At 37.5% G+C, this 24,741-nt stretch overlaps 1 protein-coding gene and 1 long non-coding RNA gene across 9 annotated transcripts in view; one reads left to right on the top strand and one right to left on the bottom strand.

Annotated features, from left to right (window-relative positions):
- LOC131487210 (uncharacterized) overlaps positions 1–17,118 on the bottom strand; it is a 51,230-nt gene extending 34,112 nt beyond the window's left edge. Inside the window, exons 1-2 of the long non-coding RNA XR_009249661.1 lie at positions 16,472–17,118; positions 11,462–11,643 (exon numbers count right to left, since the gene is read on the bottom strand). This is a non-coding gene — a long non-coding RNA (uncharacterized LOC131487210). The remainder of the gene's footprint in view (positions 1–11,461; positions 11,644–16,471) is intronic.
- A 136-nt stretch (positions 17,119–17,254) lies between these two features.
- The window catches only part of NBEA (neurobeachin), a 681,254-nt gene continuing 673,767 nt past the window's right edge, over positions 17,255–24,741 (top strand). For 7 of the 8 annotated variants that reach the window (XM_058687599.1, XM_058687578.1, XM_058687548.1 and 4 more), the window contains exon 1: positions 17,255–18,087. In XM_058687599.1, coding sequence (XP_058543582.1) covers positions 17,800–18,087 — 288 coding nt within the window. In that variant the 5' untranslated portion in view covers positions 17,255–17,799. The remainder of the gene's footprint in view (positions 18,088–24,741) is intronic. The other variant, XM_058687588.1, reaches the window with a different exon arrangement.

Below are 24,741 nucleotides of genomic sequence, written 5' to 3'. Positions count from 1 at the left end.
GATCATGACCTGAGCTGAAACCAAGAGTCAGACGCTTAACCTGGTGAGCCACCCAGGCACTGTGTACCCACTTTCTTTGGAGTTATAGGCTCAGGTGGCATGTGGTCTGTCTTCTATGAGGTCACAGGCAATAGTTTTAGCAACTATTTTCCCATGACCTAGCTAGACTCACCAGTTGTGTCACTGTTGCCTGCTGGGGCACTCTAAGCTAATGCCATACATTTCAGATTCTGTTCTGTTCATTCCCTCTTCCAAGTACCTAGTTCTGTATTAGTTATGATACAGGTCTGGCAGCTAAGAAAGAGGTTTCTTAAATAAGAAAAAGAGACTATTTCCTTGTTATATAATAAAACAAGCTGGTAAGGCAGTGCAGCTTCACATGGTTGTCAATACTCAGACTCCTTTTGTTCTGTTTTTCCCATTAGTGTGACGCCAGTGATACGGAAGAGCTCACCACCATGTCTATGTGCTAACCAGAGGAAAGAGGGAAAGGACCCACTTCACTGACACACACCAGTCATCAACCTTGGTCACATGGCTATTAGGAAGCTTCAAGGAGGCTGGGTAGCCAGAATTTAGGGAGGAGGATGAGGTAGGGAGAGTAACTACTAGTTAATCACACTCAGCTACTCAGATATTGAAAATTACATTTAATTTTCATTTAAACTTACAATAATGTGAGTTGGAAAATTAAAGAAAAATACACTAGAGAACAAACAAAACTAGAGAATGTTTTCCATTCCATTCATGTGACCCTGATCTTTGATCAGCAGGATAGGAAGATCTGGACTTGACTTGATTTTCAAAATGCTTTCCTAATAACTGAATAGAAAAAGCGCACCATCCTTAAAATGTTATTTAGTTCTTCCCTCTGTCTCTAAGCAGATATGCATTTAAGATATGGATAACTTTCATTTAAACATCTTTAAGAAAAGCTATTTCACAAATTCCTTCTATTGAATTTAGTGTCTCTCAGTTATCTAGCCAAAATGAACCCCTCAAGCTGTACATATCCCTTACATAAGGTTCAGCCCTCATGATAAACAAATTATATATGGGGCTGACCTAATATAACAAATTCCTTGAGAACTGAGGTTGCACATTTCTGTGTTAGTAGATACTGTGCAATTCTAATGTGAACTTGATGATATTTTACATACTTAAAGAGTTACTCGGGTACATACTATCTCATATTCTATTTTTTGCCATTGCGTGTAACTGAGGAAGGACAATGGGATTTACCAGCAGAAGGGAGTTTAGGTTCAATGCCTCACAGCCTGTTTTGGCCCTGCACCCAAATGGTATAGACATAAAAGTGGGATTTTCTGAGTATTTTTAACCTCCCCACCCTGGAGAACAGGGACTGCAGGAAAACTAAAAAGAAAAGGCCTTTATTTATTTTTTTTAATTTAGTACAAGCTTTATAATGAGAATGTAATGGATAGTTTCAGAAAACAGAAGAATCTTATTGAATAAACCACGAGCAGAAGCTTCATAAGAATTTTGCTCCTTGAACCCATGCTCTTAGTAAGTACTTATACGTTGGGTTATTCAGAGGACCTGCTATTCATTTTCCAAATCATTCACATTTAAATGTATTTACATAGGTAATTTACATGAAATTATTTCTAGAAATCATGATCATTTAAAACCTGTCACATGATAATGATCTCTAATTTTGTGGACCTCTAACTTGTTCACACGTTTAGACTGACCTTCCATGTTTTTTCAACTGTGGCATCTTCTAATATTAGATGCTTTGGTTTCGAGAGCCCACAACTGCATAGACTCGAAATGTGTAATAAACAATTCTACAAAAGGGAGGGTGGAAGTTGACCCAAGAAGTAGTAACACACAGCATTCTCAAACACTCCACCTCGGTTGCCTTCTTTTACTTCTACTATCATATCTCATAATTCAAAATTCTGGGGAGCCGTCCCTGGAATGTTGTTTCTCCTGATCATAAATACCCACATCCAATATATCAGACAGTACCAGATATTTAAAAAAATGAAACAATAGCTCCAGAAAAGCAGCAGCTTCTACTTATTTGAAGATATATATATATATATATATATATATATATATATATATGCACAATATATATCTACGTATTGATAAATACACATTCTCTTCATCCCAAGACTATGAGATTATGAACTGATTTTTTGTAGTTGCCTAGTATTTTAATGTTACATTTGTCTGTCATCACTTGTTTTATTTACATAAAATCTGAGTCACATTCAAAGAGATCATTTGGCTATAATTTGTTTTCATTAGGAGCCAAAGGTTTTAGATACTGTGTGAAGAAAGCAAAAGGTATATAGCTGGAGTTTTTTTTCTTTGCCAGTTGTTGCTATTTTACTAATTTGCAGGCCACAAAATACAAATCATGCCATTAGGTATCAAACATTCAGTTGCTCATTCATTCATATCATACTTTTCACAAGCGCCTATAGGGCACTGTAGAGCCACAAATGAAGAAGTGGTTTTCAGGCAAGTAAGGAGATGAACAATTTCCATCCACGTTCAAGGGCTGTAGTGGAAGGAGCGAGGTGAGAAACCTAATGAATGTTTGTTATGTCCTAGGTATTGTGGTTGATGTGATTCATTAAATTAACTCATTGAATCCTTTAGCTCCCTGAAAAAAGTATTACTAATTCCAAAAGAAACTAAAATTCAGAGCGATGACGTGACACTCTCAAAGGCACAAAGCCAATATGCACCAGAGCCATAAATCCAAATCAGGCTTGTCTCGCGTCACAGGTGCATTCTATCCACTGCATCCAGTGACCTCCTCGAGCTCTGAAGGTGCCACAGGTGCCAAGGCTTTAACTCTGCTGAAGGAGACAGAGAAACTTCTATGGAAATGGGACAGCTGGAGTCAAGTCTTGTGGGATAATCATGAGACCTATGGGTAGACACAGTTGTGAAAGGCTTTCCAGATAATGGGAGGAGCATGTGATAGATATAGAGGCCTATGATAAATATCAGGTTTAGGAAACTGCAAGTACTTTAGTATAGAAAAGTCACTGTATGTTCTAGAGGCAGGCTGTGTAGAATCAAATCTCAGCTGCTACACTACTTAGGTGTATAACTTGGGCAAGTTTCTAACTTCTCTTTTCTTACCTATAAAATATGGATAATGATAGGACCTTCCGACTAAAGTTGTTGAGGATTAAATGACAAAATATATATAAAGTACTTCACACAGTGGCTGAACCCTAGGGAGAGCTCCATGAATATTACATATTCTGAAATAGCTGGAATATAATGTGCAAGGGAAATAGTGACAGGAGACAAGTTTGAGTTGAAAGGTCAAGACCAGATCATGAAGTGCCTCCTATTATATATAATTGGGATCATCATTCAGGATTTAAAGCGTGTGTTTGTGTATGTATTTGTCTTATACAAAACTGGCTCTAGTTTATTTAAAAATATATTTTGTGATGTCAGTGTGGAAAACAGATCAGAAGAAATGAGACCTGAGTCAAGGAGGCTGACTCTCTAATTAATGCAATAATCCAGGGTAGATACTATAAGGATCTGAACTTGAACTTAGTGGTGATGCAGAGGAAGGACAGGCCTAAAAAATACTTAGGAAGTAGTCTCCGTAGGACCTGATTAACAGAGAATAGAAGCAGTCTAGAGGGTTGGTGGTGCCAATCACAGAGACAGGGAATACAGGAGAAGGAACTTTAAAGAAAGGTGCTTATACACCATATGTTAGCCAACTTGACAATAAGTTATATTTTTTTAAAAAAGGTGCTTATATAGCAAAGTACCTCATGTCTTAAAACAGTTAAAGAAATCAATCTACTCAGTTATAAAATACAAATACTATTCTATTTAAAAAATTTTTTTTAATGTTTTATTTTTGAGACACAGAGAGACAGAGTGTGAGCAGGGGAGGGGCAGAGAAAGCGAGACACAGAATCCGAAGCAGGCTCCAGGCTCTGAGCTGTCAGCACAGACAGATGCGGGGCTCAAACACACAAACTGTGAAATCATGACCTGAGCCAAAGTCGGATGCTTAACTGACTAAGCCACCTAGGAGCCCCAATACTATACTATTCTATTCTATTCTATTCTATTCTATTCTATTTAAAAAAATTTTTTTTAACGTTTATTTATTTTTGAGACAGAGACAGAGCATGAACAGGGGAGGGTCAGAGAGACAGGGAGACACAGAATCCAAAACAGGCTCCAGGCTCTGAGCTGTCAGCACAGAGCCCGACGCGGGGCTCCAACTCACGGACCACAAGATCATGACCTGAGCCGAAGTCGGGCGCTTAACTGACTGAGCCACCCAGGTGTCCCACTATTCTATTTTAAAGAGTGACCTAGAAAATTGTGCTTGAGGTTTGAAGTTAAAAAAGAAAATTCCTGTTATCAAGTAATTTAGTGATAGAAAAAACACCTAAATTAACATTTTATCAGATAAAACTAATAACTGATTTAATATCATTCACATTCAACTTACATATTACACCTCCCCCTACACACAATACTTCTTAGGTAAGGTACAAATTCACAAAAAGAGAATACACACAGAAATTAGATTACATTTATGATTTTATTAGTCACGAATGAAAAATTTGGTGTCCAAATTTTAGCTGCTGTACATCCCAGTAAAAGGTCCCTTGGCTCCCAAAGTCCCCATATGGGTGTATAAATACAGATGGAACTGCCTGACCAAGATAGGTCTCACTAGATCTATAATGTTCTATTCTTGCTGTGTCAGTGACTAGTGTTTACTCTGGGTTTACCTATCTGAGGAGGAATTACACTAAAACTTGATATACTTCTATTTATGGAAATATATAAAGGCAATGCCAACTCCTGACCCCTACTCAGAATCAGCAAAAACAATTCTCTCAGAGGAAGCCCATTTCACCACAATTCTATTTATTATAAGCACTGAATAAGTGCTAACTACCTGTAATCAAGTGGGCTATTACAGGGAATTTGATTGCACATATTTATTTTTAAAACAAATCCTTTAATCCTGACACATTAAGTCAAATGCTAGTTAACATGAACAAGGTCAACTTTTTGGTGGGTAGTAATATGTTTTGATATCAGGAACATTTATAGACTTCTCAATGTACTGTGTACTGTTAATTACCTTCTAGGCAAAATTTTCCAATAATAAAGATAGCAAGAATAAGTAGAATATTAAATATTAGTCTCTTAATCATTAATCAAGATGCTAATGTGTGAAATCTAATATTTTGTTAAGGTATTAACATTCATCCCTCATAATTTCAGTTAAAAGGTATGACTAGGAGAAACTGTTTCTTTGTTCAACCACAAGGACTACACAGAGCAGTTTCAGCACCAGGGATAGTAATCTTCCTGGATAACAGGGAATGCCATAATACAGATGAGTAAATGCTATGTGTCTAAATTAAAATTACTTACAAGGTTTATATGAGTGCGTATGGCATGATAGTTAAAAGCACAGGCACAGGGAAAGATTCAATAAAAATGTTTTGTTTTTGTGATTATTTTTATTATTTGTGAAGTTGATGTAACAAAAAGAGTTCTCTTTCTTCTTAGTTATAGATATGAATAAAATATGGAAAATTAATGACCTTAATGAAATATTTCTTGTTTTGTACATATTAATTTAAAATATGACACAATGGATCACCATTTCTTGGTATGAGCAAAATACAAGAAAGAAAAACATAAAAATCATGAGTGAAAATTCTCCAAATGAAAGTTCATTGCAAAAGGAAAAAAAAGGAAAACAAAATACAAAATTTTAAAGAAATATTATCTTTCCAAACATAGTCATAAAATTCCTGTATATTATAAATCTTCATGAGTTTTTGCTGGTATACTTTCCCTGCGTGCTTTGAAGAATAAAGCAATTAGTGAACTGTTGACTAACTGTGATATATTATTTACTGTTATGTGTATTTCTAAATGAGGGTAAAAAAACACCAAAAGCTCTATAAAGTCAAAATATATTAGTAATCTACAGAAATTATAAGAAGCTTAATGCCAACTCCAAGAATGACTGCAAATTCATGCAATTTTTAAGGTACAATTGTTCTGAAAAAGTTGGCCAATTTGGAAAAAAGTCATTAATATATAAATAGATACATTTGGATTAATACCTATTCATCATTAGAAACCAGGTAATCTGGGTTCTGCACATTTTTGCACATGTCCATTTATTTGCTTATATGCCAACAACCAATACAAAAAATTTTTGCAGCCACCAATACCCAACCTATTTTTAATGGGTAGATCCACATCTATGTTGACATGTCGTGGTTATTATTTCAGTTTATAGATAACAAGCATCTAAATGATACTGCACCTGGGAAACTAGTACTCAAAACCCCAATTACCAGGAACACCTGATGGAATGGCCAGAATTCAGTAAACATACAGGTATATTAAATCGATAGTCAATTAACCCAACAGCCTATAAAATCTCCCATGAACTGAGAGGCACAAAGTTTTTGGGAAAGCAGGTACACAACACTTACAGAAAACAACTTGATGCGAAGGGCTGATGCACCTAAGAAATTATTTGGAAAAGTTAACCCCATGAAGTCCTACTGTTTCTTTTTAAAAATAAAAGGAAAAACTCTCCTTGTCTTGGCAGGAATTTAAAGTACTAAACTTTATTTACAAAAAAAAAAAAAAAGCAATTACGCAAAAATTTGATAAAAATGAAAGGCAGAGAAAGTCAGATCTTGAAACAACAGAAAAGTCTGGTTTAAAACCTCAGGTAAATTTTGGTAGGCTGTTTACTTCTGTGGATTAATAAATTATAAAAGATTATTTTGTAATTATTATTTGCTTATTCTTTTGGCTTTTTTTATTTTTAGAAAGCCTCAGAAAAAAATTCCTATTTCATAATATGTCTTCTCTTGTTATGACTAGTGAAAAACAAAGAAAATGTATATAGCTAATTTGGTTTTATGTACTTAACAGAGGTAAGAGACTTAAGTTTGAGATAGAAAAGTAAATAGTTAAGGGCCTTAAAACAAACATAGTACATATACTATATATAGTTATTTATATTAAAAAAATGAAAGAAGAAAATACCCTCCTATTTGCTCTTTTAAGAAAGGAAAGTCAGGTCAATGAATAAAGAGATACAAGTGGCTATTAGTGTACTTAATTATATAACCTGAAAACTCACAAAATTCTACTAAGTCTTTTTGTGTTAACATATAAGCACAACTTCTATTATCAGTTGAGTACTTATTGCAGACATGGTTTAAGTGCTTTATATGATTCATCTCTTTAAATCTTCCAAGCAATACACTTGGGACAGTTAGATCTTACAGGCGCAGAAACAGGTTCAAAGGCAATTTGTCTGGATTTGAACCCAATCTGTCTGATTTCAAAACCATTCCTTTAGCCATTATACCATACTTCAAGGGATTACTTGGGATTAGAATGGGAACAGTAAAACAATAAACAGTGTTTGGGAGAAATGCCATATTTTATAAGGTAACCATGTGAGCTCGGTTGTGTTTATGAAAGAAAACACTATGATATGAATTACGAGGGCAAATCATGTGGCCATGATCTTAATGTGCTTACTGAATGTGACTAACCCTGAAATATCTTCTTGCGATTGCAAAATAAATCAGGTTGAATTTGTTTTAATATAAACAAAGAAACTAGGGATAAAGCTGTGGCCAACGTATGACATTCCATCTACTTCTCAGAAACTTAGATTAGCCAAACAGAAATAAGTTTAATATACACATTCATGGATATTTAACACACACTCAAATACTAGATGTGATTAAGCATCTTGATCACTTAAGATATCCTTTAACCTTATGATTATGTGATTTAGGAACTGTTTTCACATTAACAACAAAGAGGCCGTATATAATGTATGTCTCAAAATGTTTAAAATTAAACTCTCAGGAAGAAGTGAAAAGAGATAAATAAACCACAGCCCCAGGAAATCAAAGCATAAATCTCAAATTGTCTCCATGTACTACCTCTTAATTGATCAATGAGGTAGTTGTTTCAAGCCATTCTTCCACTGGATAATCCATAGCTGCTGGCACTAATACAGAAAGCCTCTAACCCAAAGCTTTATGCACCAGTACCAGGCTGAAATTGATTCTATACACCATCTCCTGGTTGGGCTAAAGTTTGCTAAAAATGCTCTCGCTTACTTTGAAGAGATTGTATTAATGAGATTACCATTCCAAAGGGTCCTTGGACATTTCCTCATAGCATTCTTTTCCTGCTTCTACCCAGAGTATATGCTTCTTATTATAATCATATAGACATAGAGTAATACTTTCAATAGGGACTAAGAGATTAATAGACACATAACAAAACCTTCGCCAGAAAAGCATAATAAGGAGTGATATATTTAATGGGACTATGAAATTAAGTTTGGTTAATCTTAATGAATATAATTAAAAACTATTTATTTATCCCAAGTAATTTTTTGTGTAGAAATAAAGTGATTCCCAGGAAACAGAAAGGCTAATGGAGTTTTTTTTAACCTTCATAGGCATTGAGATATAAAAACAGATTGACTCTTCATCTTTTGATGGATAGCTTTCACCAAAACACGCAAAAACGTGATGATTTTGTTCTTTTAAAATAACCTTCCCCAGTCTCATTATCTTTCATCTGGTAAATTTGGTAGAAATTAACTAATGGCCTCAGTCCAGGTCCCAATGTAGGGCATGTGGGATTGTGAATACACCTGAGGCCTTGGCCAGTATATTTGGGGGATCAAATCACAATTTTGTCACTTAAAGTATGATCTTGCACAACTGACAATCTCTCTTATTAGTTTCCTCATTTGAAAAACAAGAAAAACTATATTTTATTTGAAGGACTATAGTAAGGATTAGAAATAATACATGTTAGGGGAGCCTGGGTGGCTCAGTCAGTTAAGACTCTGACTTCAGCTCAGGTCATGATCTCATGGTTCATTGGTTCAAGGCCCCCATTGGGCTCTGTGCTGATAGCCTGGAGCCCACTTCAGATTATGTATTTCCCTCTCTCTCTGACCCTCCCCTGCTTGTGCTCTGTCTCTCTCTCTCAAAAATGAATAAGCATTAAAAAAATTTAAAAAAATGGACATAATACATGTAAAAGTGCATGGCAGATAGGAGATGAATAGTATATAACTATAGTGATTAACAATAATCAACCATAAACTCCATTCTTTAACATACTTTCAATGTTAATTAGCATAAAAATAATTGCATATATTCTACCAAAAACTTTTTCAGTGAAGAGAGTTTAGGTGACTATATATATTGTCATGTGAATTGCTTACTTTTGGAAAATGAGAGAAATGGAAACTATTAATTTAAGTGAAAATTTGTCAACCAATGCTACTTGAAAACAACAACAAAAAAGCTAGAATCTTTTATTTTTTAAATGCTGGAAATAGGTACAAATTTCAGATCACTTTCAACTAGGTGGGATTTTGAATGTATTCTTGAAGGTGACATTTAAGCCACCTATTGAAATTTCCTATTGAAATTAATAGGAGGGGTGAGGAGGACAGTGCTATAGATAGAAGGAAGAACACTCGTAAGGCACCAAAATAGGAAAGCACAATATATTAACTGGGAACAGAGTATTTCAGTTTGGCTGAAGCATTGTCTCCCAGCCAAGGGACCTCAGACTTATTGAAAGCGATCCATGCCTACTTATATACATGTCAAATATTGTTTATGGACAGAACAAATACCAGACACATGTACGTTGCATGCATGTATATTAGTTTTCTAGAGTTACTGTAACAAAATGCCATAAACTAGAGGCTTAAAACAACAGAAATTTATTCTTTCATAGTTGTGGAGTCTAGAGGTCCAAAATCAAGGTACCAGCAGGGCCATGCTTTTTCTGAAGGTTCTAGAAAAGAATTTTTCCTTTCTCTGTCTGACTTACTTCACTTAGCATAATATCATCTAGGTCCATCCAGGTTGTCACAAATGGCAAGATTTCATTTTTTATGGTTGAGTAATATTCCATTAGATAGATAGATAGATACCACATTTTCTTTATCCACTCATCTATTAATGGACCCTTGGATTGCTTCCATTCCTTGGCTTTGTAAATAATGTTGCAATAAACACAGAGATGCATATATCTTTCTGAATTAGTGTTCATTTTCTTTAGGTAAGTACCCAGTAGTGGAATTACTAGGTCATACGGTATTTCTATTTTCAATTTTTTGAAGAATCTCCATACTGATATCTTCCATATCAGAAAAAGGCAAATATCATTTGATATTACTTATATGTGCAATCTATAAAACAAGACAAAGGAACAAACAAAAGCAACAGACTTAAATTCAGAGAACAAACTGGTGGTTGCCAGAGGGCAGGTAGATGTGGGAATGGGTGAAATAGGTGAAGGGGATTACGAGATTCAAATTTCCAGTTATAACATAAATAAGTCACGGAGATGAAAAGTACAGCATAAGGAATATAGTCAATATTATTGTAATAATGTTGTATGGTGACTACACTTATCATGGTAGCAGAGTAATGTAAAGAATGGTCAAATCACTATGCTGTACACCTGAACAAATATAACATAGTATATCAACTATACATCAATTTTTAAAAAAGTCTTTTCTTGCCTCTTCCTAGCTTCTGGTGGTTGCTGGGAACCCTTACCTTTCCTAGGCTTAGAGCAGCATAACTTCAGTCTCTGCCTCTGTCTTCACATGGACTTCTTCCCTGTGTCTGTCTTCAAACCATCATCTTTCTGGGTGCCTGTTCAGCTGTGTATCACTTTCCCTTTTCTTTCTTTTTCTTTCTTTCTTTCTTCCTTCCTTCCTTCCTTCCTTCCTTCCTTCCTTCCTTCCTTCCTTCCTTCCTTCCTTTTTTTTTATGTTTATTTATTTATTTTGAGAGAGATTGCACGTACAAGCGCCTGGTGTAGGCACAGAGAGAGAGAATCTCAAGGGCGCTCCATGCTCTCAGTGCAGATCTCCATGGGGGGCTTGATTTCATGAATCATGAGATCATGACTTGAGCCGAAATCAAGAGTCAGACGCTTAACCGGCTGAGCCACCCAGGTGCCCGTCTTTCCCTTTTCTTATACCAGTAATATTTGGTTAAGGGCCTATGTAATTCAAGCATAACCTCATCTAAATTTGGGAGTATCTACATAGGTCTTACTTCCAAACAAGATCATATTCCCAGGTACCAGAGACAGCACTTGAACATATTTTTGGGGGAACACAAATCAACCCACAACACAGTGTGTGTGTGTGTGTGTGTGTGTGTGTGTGTGTGTTTGCATTCAAATATATATACATGTTGTGGCTTTTAAAAAGTTAAAATTATGTAAGTAGCATTACTGAACTGAAAATGGCTTTCCATTACTGTATTTTTTGCAATGGATATTAAAATAACAAATTTCTTGGGTAGGAATCTAGGAGTCTACAAATTTTTTTCATGATGAAAAGAGTCATAGTACTTACAAATGTTGAGAGCTGGGGTGGCTCGGTCGGTTGAGCGCCCGACTTCGGCTCAGGTCATGATCTCACATTCCAGGAGTTCGAGCTCCGCGTCATTTGTGCTGACAGCTTAGAGCCTGGAGCCTCGTTCGGATTCTGTGTCTCCCTCTCTCTCTGCCCCTCTCCTGCTCATGCTCTGTCTCTCTCTGTCTCAAAAATAAATAAAAACATTAAAAAAATTTTTAAAAATGTTGAGAGCCATTGTTGTAGCTTTCCTGCCCAGAACAGAATGAGGTAAACTAGAAAGTAAGCTTAAGTATGGAGGGCCTTTGGTGCTAAGATAAGGACTCTGCGCTTCATTTTTTAGACTTTTTGAACAGAATACATGGATGCATGTAGATGTTATTATAATTAATACATTAAATTAATAATCAATAATAAGTTAAAAATTCTGACCACACCAATCCATCCACAAAGTTGGAACTTTAGGACAATTACCATGTACAGGATGGATTGGAGAAGAGTGAGTGTGGAGACAAGGAGAGCAGGTATGGAGTGAGTAGGTTCTCACTGAGGATGAAAAGAATGAGATACATGCTGGGTATCTTGCCCAGGAAGAAGGGGCAGAGGTGTGACCAATCTGATGGTGAACATGCATGTGTGTGTGGTGCATTTGTATGTATGTTCAGGGGGATATTTTAGGGTATATATGTGTGCATTATGGTTGCATGATGTCTAGTTCTTCCAAAAATCAAGAGTGCCTATTATTTCTATACCACTTATTTGATACATTTAATGTATTGACATGCTGACTAAATGGAAAATTTGAAATCATTCATTTCTACTAGTCTACTTTCTTACACGCAGTAGGCCCTCAAATATTTGTTGGCTGGTAAGCATCAACATTTTAGCCATTCCAAATCTGTGTCAAATTCATTAACAAGTATTGCATTTCTATTTTGCATCTGTGTTTTCTGCTCAGGAAAAAAGTTGGGGTGAGAAATGTAGAACTAACTAGTTGGAGGAAAGTGAAATTAAAATTTGGTGAAGAAATTATAAAAAGGCAACTAGCTAGTCTAAATGATTTCAAGTTCCCAAGGCAGGACAAATTATATACATTGATCCTGAAAGAATCTGAAAACTAGATCATGTTTAACAACTCTCAGTGGTCTTTGAGGAGTCATAGAGAAGTGCTGGAGAATTAAAGTGTCAAAGGAGAGAAGGAGGAGATAAATTCTTGAAAAACCATAGCAGGTAGCTTAATATTACCTGCAGGTGAGATTACAGAATGGTTCGTTCATTGGAAAAAGAAGCAGTAAGTCTTGTCATCACATTAAACGTATTTTCTTGTTTACGTTGTGGTTAGTTTGTTATGTCAGAAACACTGATAATAATTCACACCTCTCTATAGTTTTTAGTTTAATTTCACCCAGGCACAGAGACAGTGCCTCCGGACTTCAAATACCCACTTGTCAAGTTCCCTTATGATATTCTTCTGCACAAGTTAGAGAAATATAGGCTAGTTGTTAGCACAGGATGGTAGCTGTTTAATAGCTGAAGTGCTTATAAACAACTTAAATCAGTGATTTCCAAACGTCTTGGTTATGACTTACAGTAAAAGATATTTTACATGTAAGCATACATGTATATACATATGTATAATGTATGTATATATATACATATATATATAATTAAAATAATATATGCACTTGATATTTTCCACTCTGTTTTCTATTCTATTTCATTAAACTGCTGGTTGCAACCTACTGAATCTATTTCAAGGCTCACTAATGGGTTGAGGCTTACAGTTTGAAAAATGTGAATTGATTTCAATCAGAATGTTTCTAGTGACTACAGAGCTGTTTTTATCCTGTTTAATCAAATATTTGGATGAAGATATAGAAGTGTTGTGCTCAAGTTTGCAGACAATATAATAGGAAGAAGACCATTTTTTGTATGATATAAATGGGATTAAGAAATTCCCAGAAAATTAACTTTAAATGGAAATTAAATAAAAAATTGAATAAAATAAAAAAGGAATTAAATTAAATTTAAATATATATGTAAAATCCTGTACTCTAAATTTCAAAATTGGGGGGGGGGGTTGTGTTACTGCTTAGCAGCATGTCTAGAAACAAAACAAAACAATAACAGCAAAACAAAAAGCCTTGGTGTTTCAGTTGATAAGAATTTTAACATGAGAGGGGAATGGAACCAAAATTATTATATGCAAAACATCAATCATTAGTGTCATGTTGCTGTCAAACCCAGAATGAAACCAAACTAAACCAATATGGGGCTACATTAACATGAGTTGTATTTCTAAAGGTTGAGGTTCAGGTGAGAGTTATTCTCTGGGGGCTCTTGGGTGGCTTAGTGGGTTTAGTGTCTGCCTCTTGATTTTGGCTCAGGTCCCGATCTCACTGTGAGATCTAGCCCCTCCTGGGGTTCTGCAGTGACAGCACTGAGCCTGCTTGGGATTCCCTCTCTCTCCCTTGCTTGTGCACGTGCGCGCACACACACACACACACACACACACACACACACACACACACACTTTCTCTCTCTCTCTCTCTCTCCCTGTCTTTCAAAAAAAATAAACTTCAAAAAAAAGAGTTATTCCCTGTCTAAACTTGGTCTAAACCTGCCTACCTGAACACTACACTTTTCAGATAAAATTTAGAGGAAATCTAGAAACCTGTTCTTTAAAGAACAGGTCAAGGGAAATGGGGCTATTTAGCCAGGAGAATTGCTGTTTTCACTCATTTATTTTTGAACACTTTTATTAAATGTAAATTACAAGCCAGCCATGTTAGGTGCTGAAAACACAAAAATAACTACAACAATGTGTTTTCCCACAGCCAATGAATGAAAACATTATTTATTGACACTTGCTACTACATTAGTACTTCAAATGTATTAACTTCTTTCATCTTTTAATCCTATGAATCTCTAATTTGGATTTGATAAACTATGGCTTTGAAGAGAAGTCATTTACCAAAGATTATGCAGATAGTGGCTGAGGGAACTGGAATCCAAACCCAGGTTCTATTGCCCCCGGAGCATGTGTTCTCAACCACTATGCAATATCACTTCTTGATATGTCATCTGTAACACTATATCCCTATATTGTACACCTGAAATTAATCTAACACTGCATGTTAATTATACTGGAATTAAAATTTTAAAAATTCCTTCTTAAAACTCAGATTCATGGGCTTCTTTTCTTTGAAAAATCATCCTTTGGAAGCAGGGGTATGCATCTATTAAAGTAAAAAGTGTACAAAATTAATATTCACCACAAAATATTGTTTAATCTGGGGATTTAAAAATGAGTATTTTAGGTAGCTTCTATTTCAAAATATTGTTAGTTAATGTAAACACTAAGCTATTTGTACATTTGCAGGGACATAGGCTTTGTAGGCTAAAAGGAAACAAACCTGCTGTCTTTTCTAAACTTTATGCTTTTGGGGATACTATTGAAAACATATAACTGTGCAATTATAAAGACCTGTATGTGGTTATAATTGGTTTTACATGTGTTTATAGGTCATTCAACACATATTGTGTCTGTATACTAAGGGTACAAGGACATATTTACTATATGCTGGTTGTTGAGTTCAAGTAATTTCATTGAGTTCTTACTTCCCTATGGGATAGATATTCTTATCCCTGTTAGTGAATGAGGAGACTTAGCTCAATAAATTGAGTAGGCTGACCAGGTAGTAAGTTGTGAGAAAGCTGCACTTTCCACAGTACCATACTGCTTTCAAGAAGCTGACAGTGTACTGGAGAACATTTTTTAATAGGTAAGCTCTTTAAAATATTTCTGATATTGGTACGTGTATGACAGTATCAGAGTTTTCCTACTTTGAAAAAGTGACATCCTTTTTACCCACTCCCTATCTCCACTAAAGGAAAATGAACACATACAAATTGAACGAATAAGAAAAACAAAACCAAAGCACACACCCATACTGCTTAAGAAGCAATACAGAGAAAATTAAAGTGAAAATATCAACATGACGTTAAGCTATTCATTTGGAAAGGAAATAGAAAGTTCAGGTTGTCACTGTCTCTCAAAGCACTCATGCAAGAAGTCTAAAAATAGGAAGAGGTAGAACCTGCTGCCATATTTTCACACACGGCGGGGTGAAAAAAAGCCAGTGAGATGATCTTTCAGTCTGGATTTACATATTTAAGATACATCATTTTAGATTTACAAATGAAAATAGCACTTGCAAAAGTAGACAGCACTATAAATAAAATGTTATAGGTGGTTATATATGTCACAGGATTTTTAAATTATAGCATATCTAACTCATACTATTAAAAGTTATCGGTTTTGTAAGTTTTTCATAAAGTTTCAATCATTTTAGCATTTTATAATTCAATTGTCATTCAATATAAATGGACATACCAATTACCACTTCTTTCAAAAGGGATTTTTTTGCTTGATGATTTAATCAATTCAGTGCAAGTTTAAACAAATTCACACACAACTAAAAACTAATCCCAAGGGCCGGTTTTGAGGAGCTGTGTTATACACAACCTATAGTACTTTAGAATTTTACCATGTTCCAATATCCTGAGAGCTAACTTGACTAGCTGTTCTGATTAAATGTAATAAAAAATCGGATTATGATAGATTTGTATATTGACTCTTCTTATTTGAGATAACAATTGGAATGACTTGAACATACCTCAAGATACCAAATATTTCTGGTGGCTTTATTGAAAAGGGCATACTTGATGAAATATTAAGGAAAATTACATCCTTCATTTCAAAGAAGAAAACAGCAGTCATGCCTACTTAGTTTTAATTCAATAGTAGCAGCAAGATTACCATATACATTTTAATTTTCTTAAACTGACAGTAATATTTTTGTTTTTATATTTGTGCAGATACAGTAATCTACTTTTTTCACAGATTAAGGCTGGCCGTGAGGATTCCCTACGTTTTTAGATCCTTCCAAAAACCTGTGAACTGTACACGACTAAGAAAAAGGGAAGTATCATTAGCTGGCATCGTACCTGAAGACTGCAAGGGATTTTTAAAATGTGGGGTTTGTGGTTCGCAGCAAACTACCCTTAGTGTCACACAGTGCAGCCTTTTTAGGCTGGTAGGCGAGTTCAAGAGCTGTTTGTTGTTCGGAGCTCCATCCAGAGCGGATCACTGTTTGACAAGTTCTATTTTAAGTCGTTCCTGTGTGTGCAGGTGTCAGCCTCTTTCATGGCTGTAGAGAAAGAACCATTACACTCCATCCGTATCCTTCCCCGACAATGCAAGATCTTTCCCCACCGTGCGTTTGTTTCTGCTTTGCCAGCCACTTTTTATTAAGGAAATTCGGGGGCGGGGGGTGGTGGGGGGAGGCGGGAAACACTGCGAGGAAGGGCGAAGAGGGGCAGAAAGAGGTCGTCTGCCACTCCCCTACCTTACGAGGCACGTGGCACTGGCAGTGACAGCTGCTGGATGCAATGATGAAGGCGAAGATGATGAACCTCCTCTTAGCAAGAGGATATTGAGGGAAGGAGGAGGAGGCAGCGAAGGCAAGACACACACTCCCTGTGTCCTTCCTCACCCGGAGAATCCACCCTCAAGGGAAAAAGTACGCGGAAGCCACTCTCCGCCCCGCCTCTACCAGCTCGCCCCGGGGTCTGGCAGCGGTCCCCATGCACCTGCTCACCTGTCTATCCGTTCAGGGTGGTTGGGGGAGGAACGAGGGGTGGCGGGGTGGGTGGGTGGAAAGAGAAGGAGGGCAGGGCAAAAGAGGGGGTGCTCCGAGGGCTCCGCCCCCGGAGGCTCTGCGCAGGCGCAGTGGCCGCTACCGCAGGCAGGGGGCGGCAACATGGCGGAGTGAGCGGCGGCGTCGGGGCTTCACAACAACAGTGGCGCCCGTAGCGGCGGCAGCGGCAGCGTCAGTAGCGTCGGCCACAGCCTGAGCTTCCGCACCGGCCAGCGTGCGGGCCAGCCGCTCGCGCCCCGGAGCTTCTCGGAGCGGCGGCCGCATCTCCGCGGGGGGCGGGCCGGGCCGGACGGACCGGGAGGGGGAGAGAGAGGAGGCAGCGGCAGCGGCGGCGGCAGCCGCGCTCCAGCTGCTGGGCGGGCACTGCCGCTCGCCGGGCAGCGGTTAGCGGCGCAGCCACCGCCGGGAATAAGCCTGGGAATAACCCGCCGCCTCCGCCGGGGAGGGCGCCGGAGCGGGCCGGGCGGACGCGCAGGCGGGAGCGGGCCCGGCGCCGCGGCGCTGGTGGATGCTGGGGCTCCGAGGCGACGGCCGGGGGGCGGGGGCCGAGGCAGGTATAACGGTACCGGCGGAGGCAGCGCCTCTGCTCTTCCCTTCTCCCCAGGAGGGGGGCAAATGGCGAGCGAGAAGCCGGGCCCGGGCCCGGGGCTCGAGCCTCAGCCCGTGGGGCTCATCGCCGTCGGGGCCGGAGGCGGCGGGGGCGGCGGCGGGGGCGGCGGCGGGGGCAGCGGGATGGGGGAGCTGAGGGGGGCGTCCGGCTCCGGCTCGGTGGTGCTGCCCGCGGGGATGATTAACCCTTCCGTGCCGATCCGCAACATCCGGATGAAATTCGCAGTGTTGATTGGACTCATACAGGTCGGAGAGGTCAGCAACAGGGACATCGTGGAGACGGTGCTCAACCTGGTAAGGGAAAAGGCGTGCTCTCCATCTGCCTCCCAGCCCCCATAGCCTCCCCCCCCACACCCCCACCCCCCCAGCCTCGCGCTCCCACACCTCCACCCATGGGGTCGCACACGCAGCGCGTCCCTGGGAGCACCGATCGTCGGGCGGGTATTGCCCAGCGGGTGACCTGCTTGCGCGCAGCCGTAGCCACGCCACCTCCCCGCTCTCCTCTGGTCCTCTCCTGCCACCTGAGTGCGGTGCCCAAGTTAACACCGCTTACCATCACTTCTCCTATGAGTAGAAACCATTCCTTGTGCAGGGTTTGGGTCGACTTGAGAGTTTAGTTAGGGGGAGAGGAGACCTCCCTGCTCTCCGGGGTTCTTTTTTCTACACTCTTAATTGTCCGTGGTGTCGTTCTCCGAGGATGAAAGCCTTGCCCCTAGAGCCTAATTTCCCCCGTGCTACTGAAATGTGAGAAGCGCATTAGCTCTAACTTGAGCAGCTGGGCTGTGATGTTTTCGAATGAGGGAAATGATGCAGTTTTGCATCTGCCTTTAAATATATTCAGAGGTTATGATGGAGAGTGTTGTAGCAGTATCTACCCCCCCCCCCCCCGCGCCCCATCTCTTTTTAGGCAGCCTTCTTTCTTTGTAATATTGCCCTGAATATGCTGACCTGTTAGTCATTTGTGTGTGTGTGTGTGTGTGTGTGTGCACACAAGGTGTTAAAATGTGAGGGCACCAAATCATACAGGTTGGTTTCTATGGTTGCCTTCCGAGAGCGTGGCATGTGGATAAAGACCAAAGGAAAGGTGTTGGTTTGTTTCATGATAAGAAAGAGTTACTGCAGAACTGTGTATGACTTAATGTTTTGCGCTATCTACGGAGAGCCTACGAAGCGTTCAAGATGTCAAGGGAAGAAATGGGAAGAAATAAAGAGAGGAGAATCATAAATTGCAGATAATTAAAGAGTAGTTCATTTTTAATGTTTTGCAAATGCAGTTTTTGCTGCAGCAAAGCTTTTAAAAACAGTTTCCTCTGCAATATCTAGTCTTTGACACACGTAAGGTAGGATTTTGGAAGACAAGGCTTAAATGGAGCGATCAGTTGACTATTGTATTTGGTGTGGAGTCACAGGAATATAAAAATATGCTTGCAGGGGGATTTTATAACACCCATGCAGTCTGATTTTTTAGCCAAGCAATTATTTTTATTTGATCTATTGGAAAACTGAAAGAAAGCTGCAGCACTGGTGCCCTGAGACATGGATTAATGTCTGTGGTTTATGAACCTCTTAAATTCACAGAAAAGTTGAAGTGTTTTTTTTTCCTTTCTTTTCTTTTTCTTTTTTTTTTTTTTGCTAGTACATCAAATCAAAGATAGGAGAATATGTCTTTGTTATATTTATTACTGTTTAAATAGAATACACTGCTTTCTATTTCTGTGTACCTTCAAATAAATCACCACAAAAGTCAGTGTAAGTTTGGGGAAATGTCACCACGTTGATATAACCAAATTCTTTTCAAAACAGTAATAGAAATATTGTTTCTTGGGAGTTTTAATTTTAACTAGCTGCGAATAGGAGGTCAGTAACTTGCCTTTTCTTAAAATAAGATGAAATCTCAAAACATGTTAGAATGTTAGCAGGTATTGTATTTTTAAAAATTTGAAAGGACACATTTAAATTCCCCCCCCCCCCGTTTTCACCTAATCAGTATCATTTTTATTCAGATTATGTGGTATTGGGTTATTTTAATAAGTATTTCTATGCTTAATACATTTTGACATGGAAAGAGGCAATAGAGCTCTCACAAGCTGGAAACTGATTGGAATGTGTAACCAGTTCAGACTCTGCAGCAGTAATGATGTATGCCAGATCAGTTCTTAACAGATGGGGTTCTATAGATATACAGTAGGTTAAGAAAGGAAGTGAAGCACTTCTTTTGAGATAAAAAAGAAATTTAACTCTTGTACAGTGCAGTGAAAATCTGGCGTGAAGTTTCAGTATGCAAACATTATGTTAGAAATTAACTTTACTGTTAAGCTTGATTAGAGTAATCGGAAATAAGGTTAATACTGAAATGTTATGTCCCCAAATCCACATAAGACCTTGTAACTGCATTGATCTTGGCATAAAAAAGGTTAGGTTTAAAATTACCTTGTACATATTTAAAGAATGCACGAAGTCCTTAAATGGAAACTTCTGGGGAAAGGATGAAAGACAAAAGGAGTTATTTACTATTAAGTTGTTAATTATATTGATTGTGGAATTCAGATTGGTTACTTGAAGGGTAATATTTCCTGAACTCTAAGTTTAGGGCTTTATCTTTCTAATATACTCATAATGAAAATGTCATGTGAAAATTTAAGCTGGTTCTGAAAATAATTTGGAATCATAGGCAGTTAGAAAATAATTATCAAAACTTAATTCTATTAATAAATAAATCAGTAAAGTCCATGTGGAGCATTCAATGACTAGTTAGAAGGTGGACGCTTGTAATATTATCTCTAAAATGAGTTTTTAAAATTTCCAATCTTAATTTAAAACATTAAATAAAAAAACTAGGTGGAAATAGTGAAACCTCTATCACAGTGCCCTTTATGACAGAAAAGAAGGGAGGGGAACTAATGAAACTTCAAAACAAAACAGTTTCTACCTTAAACAGTCTCAGTCACCTTTGGCAAAATATTTTTCTTTCTATTTTTCCTGTACATACATTTCTTATCTGTAGATAGTATGAGAATACTAATACTTGGTTTTCAGGTACTATTTCTCTCTCGCCTTCCCCAAAGAATTAAAAGTTTTGCTGAGTAAAGTTTAAGCATGCAGTGATATATAGGACTTCTACACAGCCATGGTTGTACTTTTTTGGCTTTTGTTTGCCAAAGGTAGAGCTGCTTCCACTACTGAAGTGGACTGTGAGTTTGTTGAAGAATCACCAATGTAATGAGAAATAAAATGAGTAATTTCTATTGTAGAGGAATGTATTTTGTATAATGATACTGTTAACTCAAAACATTAATATATAGCACTCCATGTTTGTATTTATAGCATTAGGAAGATGAGTAAATTAATTCATAAATAATGTTACAATGAGAATATATTGCCAAGGATTTTGTAATGTAGCTTTATCTGTGAAAGAAGATGACCATCAACAAACTTTGGATTTAGGAAGAATTATTTAATGTGGCAGTATAAGAGTCTAACTATAGATAAGGAAGGAATTTGGTTGTCTGTTGCAGTTACAAAACAGGCATACTGCTTAGTCCAATGCTTCCTTTGTAAACATCCTTAACATGTGTTTATATAAGGTTTTTCTTTCCTTGAAGTAAATGCTACGTAAATATTATGTGTTCTTTGTTTATAATATGAAAGTTTCTTTTAATCAAAGATTTTAATGTAAACATAGTTTTAGAAAAGATAAAATAGAGGACTGACATTTACTTAATGGAAGAATTCACACCAGGGTTTTTTTTGAATAGCTGTCTTAGGTAGTATACTTCTATAGCATTTAATTTGTAAAATTTTTTTTCACAAATTACAGTGCAATATCAGTGTATCTTTACTTGTAGAAAATAATTCCTCAAATAATTTTATTTTTTTACATGTAAGTAGTATATTGTATTGAAAGCAGTACTGGATACTTGGAGGGGATTTTGCATATGGATCATAGTATTTTAGTTAAAAGGGAATTTTTACGTTATTCTCTTGTACTTGCATGTGACAGTAACTTTCTTAGAGGTTTTTCATTTGTAGCTTGATAATCAGAATCATTTTCACTTTAAAGATACTTAGAATTTCACAAACGAAAGGTATGTTCTGCATTTGAACCAAATTTATTTAAAAAATATGTAGTTGCATCTTAGAATCATGGAAGTCCTTAATATTAACAAAACCACATTTACTTGTATTAAAAGGGAATTTTTTGCATTTTAATTTATGTTGACATGTCAGCTTTTTCATATTAACTTGAATTACATTTTATTTTTGCTATTGGGTATTGGAAGTTAAATTAAGAATGCATTGGTAACATTGGAATTTGCCATTTCTAGAGTTCTGAGATTTTCCACAGAAAGATTAATTTAGCCATGTAATGACACTAAAGCAGTCTTGATGAGCACTGAGAAATGTATAGAATTGTTGAATCATTATATTGAACACTTAAAACTAATGTAACACTGTATGTTAATTATTCTTGAATAAAAAACAAGACCTTAAACAGCAAATACTTTATAGCCAGGTTATGATCAAGGTATATTAATTTTAAATAAGTATTGTGTATATTGCTAGTCAGTTTTTGGCAAATACTGTGCTGTTAAGTAAATAAATGTATCTCACAGTTTTCTTTCTACTATGATTTCTCCAAACACAGTGTAGAGAGATGCTTTGGTCTTAGCAGACTCAACCCCCATTTTGGATCACAGATGTGCTATATCATAAATTTCAGTCATTCACATTTTTGAATATTTACTTTAAATACTAGTTTGCATCAGTTTCATAGGTTTCTTATTTTTTGACTCTACTGTGCATATTTTATGCATCGTCAGCATGTAAGTATCCCCGGCTTTCCAAAAGTTGGTGTTTTGCCCCTTCACTTTTATGAAAGACCTGTATTAGTACTGTTTTTGTTAACCAAAAGAAATCGGAAGAGGATTTTTGCTTTTACAAAAAAAAAAGCTGTTGCTGTATTAGTAATAGGTCTTTTGTGAAAGTGAAGTAGCCTATTGCCAACTTTTGGAGAGTGGGGGATACTCTTTACCTTATGCCATTTCAACTTATGAAAAGTTTCATGGGAACACTCTACTTTTGGATAGTGGCAAACCTGTGTCTCCTTTCACAGAGATATACCTATCATCTCTAGTGTTGTTATTTATATGTGTTTCCCCTCTTCTGCTGTGAACCCCAAGAGCGCAGGTCCCCGACTCAAATGATGGTTACGATTTTTGACTTTACAATGGTGTAAATGTGATACTCACTAGAAACCATACTTAGACTTTTGATCTTTTCCTGGGTTGGTGATATGCAATATGATCCTCTCTCATGATGTTGGGCAGCAAGTCACATCCCCCAGTTAGCCACTGGGTCATGAGGGTGAACAACTGATACGCTGACCACCATTATGTACCCATACAACTATTTTGTTTTCCTGTACTTTGATTACAGTGTTCAGTAAATTTCAGGAGATTTTCAACACTTTATTATAGAAATAGGCTTTGTGTTAAATGATCTACCCACCTGTAGGCTAATAGAAGTGTTCCGAGCATGTTTAAGGTAGATTAGGCCAAGCGATGATGTTTGGATGTTAGGTGTAGTAAATGCATTATTGACTTTTGAAATTTTCAAACTTAACGTTGGGTTTATCTGGATATAACATCCTTGTAAGTTGGAGATATGAATTTATTTTTTGTATTTTTGGCTCTTGGGTAAGTTAAGTGCATTTTGAGTAGGCAAGACACCATTATAGGCAGTAGAAGACCAGTTTCTGAAATTATGATCAACAGTAGGGTGCAGTCCCAACATCCTGAAATCAATTAGACTCATTGTCAGTGTATTGCCTAGTTCTATCACTAGAAATGCATGTTGAATATGTATGCGTTATGTAGGCCTTACTACATATGTAAATGGTATTTTATTTAATCTGGCTTATTGGAAGAAGAATCTGATACAAACTTTTCAATGATTTACGTGTATGTCAAATATATAAGCACACAACAAAGATGTTATTAGCAAAGAATAATGCACTGGATAGAAATTAAAAAGCATTGTTATAATTTGTCATATTTCCAGGAATAGTGGACATCTCTTGTTTTTGATGTCTACCATACATTGCCCTTTTTTGGTAAGGGGGATGCAGTTGCCCTTGAGGAACCACCTATCCCCCATTCTTAGTTCAGCTGGTTTCCCTGGGCTGGGGATATAACCCAGGCATGGCCAGAATCACTGTGACTGGTTCAGGCATAAACACTTAACTCTAGGGGAGCCACAGGGTCAGTCACAAGACCTGGCACTGAAATTTTCCGTTGGTGATGCTGAACTGGTAGATGTAGTCTACACCTGTGGGTGACTGTAGTAGGATTTGACTAAATAGGAAGAGACAGTGAGAAGTGTATCTTGGTTATGCTTGAGCCCCTGCAGTTCCCTGTGCCTGTGGGGATTATCTTCTGACCATTACATTCTCTCCTTTAAAGTTTCTCCTTCCTATTCTTATTAGCTTAAAGTCATTTTAAATTGGGGTTTTGTCACTTGTAAATGGAAAGAATCCTCCCTAGCATAGACTTTAGTCAACGGAAAGGGGGCATTTCATGTTGAAGTGAAGGCAGTGAAGACTTTGCTTTTCCATAGCAATTCCTTTTAAGGAATTACGGAACAGCTGTTTTAAATGGTCACTGGTGTTACCTTTGCCCATGGAAGACTGAGGCTGTAACTTTAGTGATACCGGAGTGTTTTGGTCACTTCTTGTGGCCTTTGATAATGTTTTATAAGACAGCAACTAGCTTTGGTGCACGCTGGCATGCTTGAGAGCAGAGAGGGAAGAAGATACTGTCTTTCCAAGTAAGAGAGGCCCTTTCTGCTTGCAGCTATGCATAGCAGAGCATCAGAATATCAAGAACCTTGATGTTTAAAAAACCTACTTTTTTTAAATTAAAAAAATTTTTTTAACCTCATGCTAAAGTT

This window comes from Neofelis nebulosa, chromosome 1 (assembly GCF_028018385.1).
Source record: "Neofelis nebulosa isolate mNeoNeb1 chromosome 1, mNeoNeb1.pri, whole genome shotgun sequence".
NCBI classification, from domain to species: Eukaryota; Metazoa; Chordata; class Mammalia; order Carnivora; family Felidae; genus Neofelis; species Neofelis nebulosa.
The sequence above is the reverse complement of the archived record's forward strand: the minus strand, read 5'-3'. Positions and strand labels throughout refer to the sequence as shown.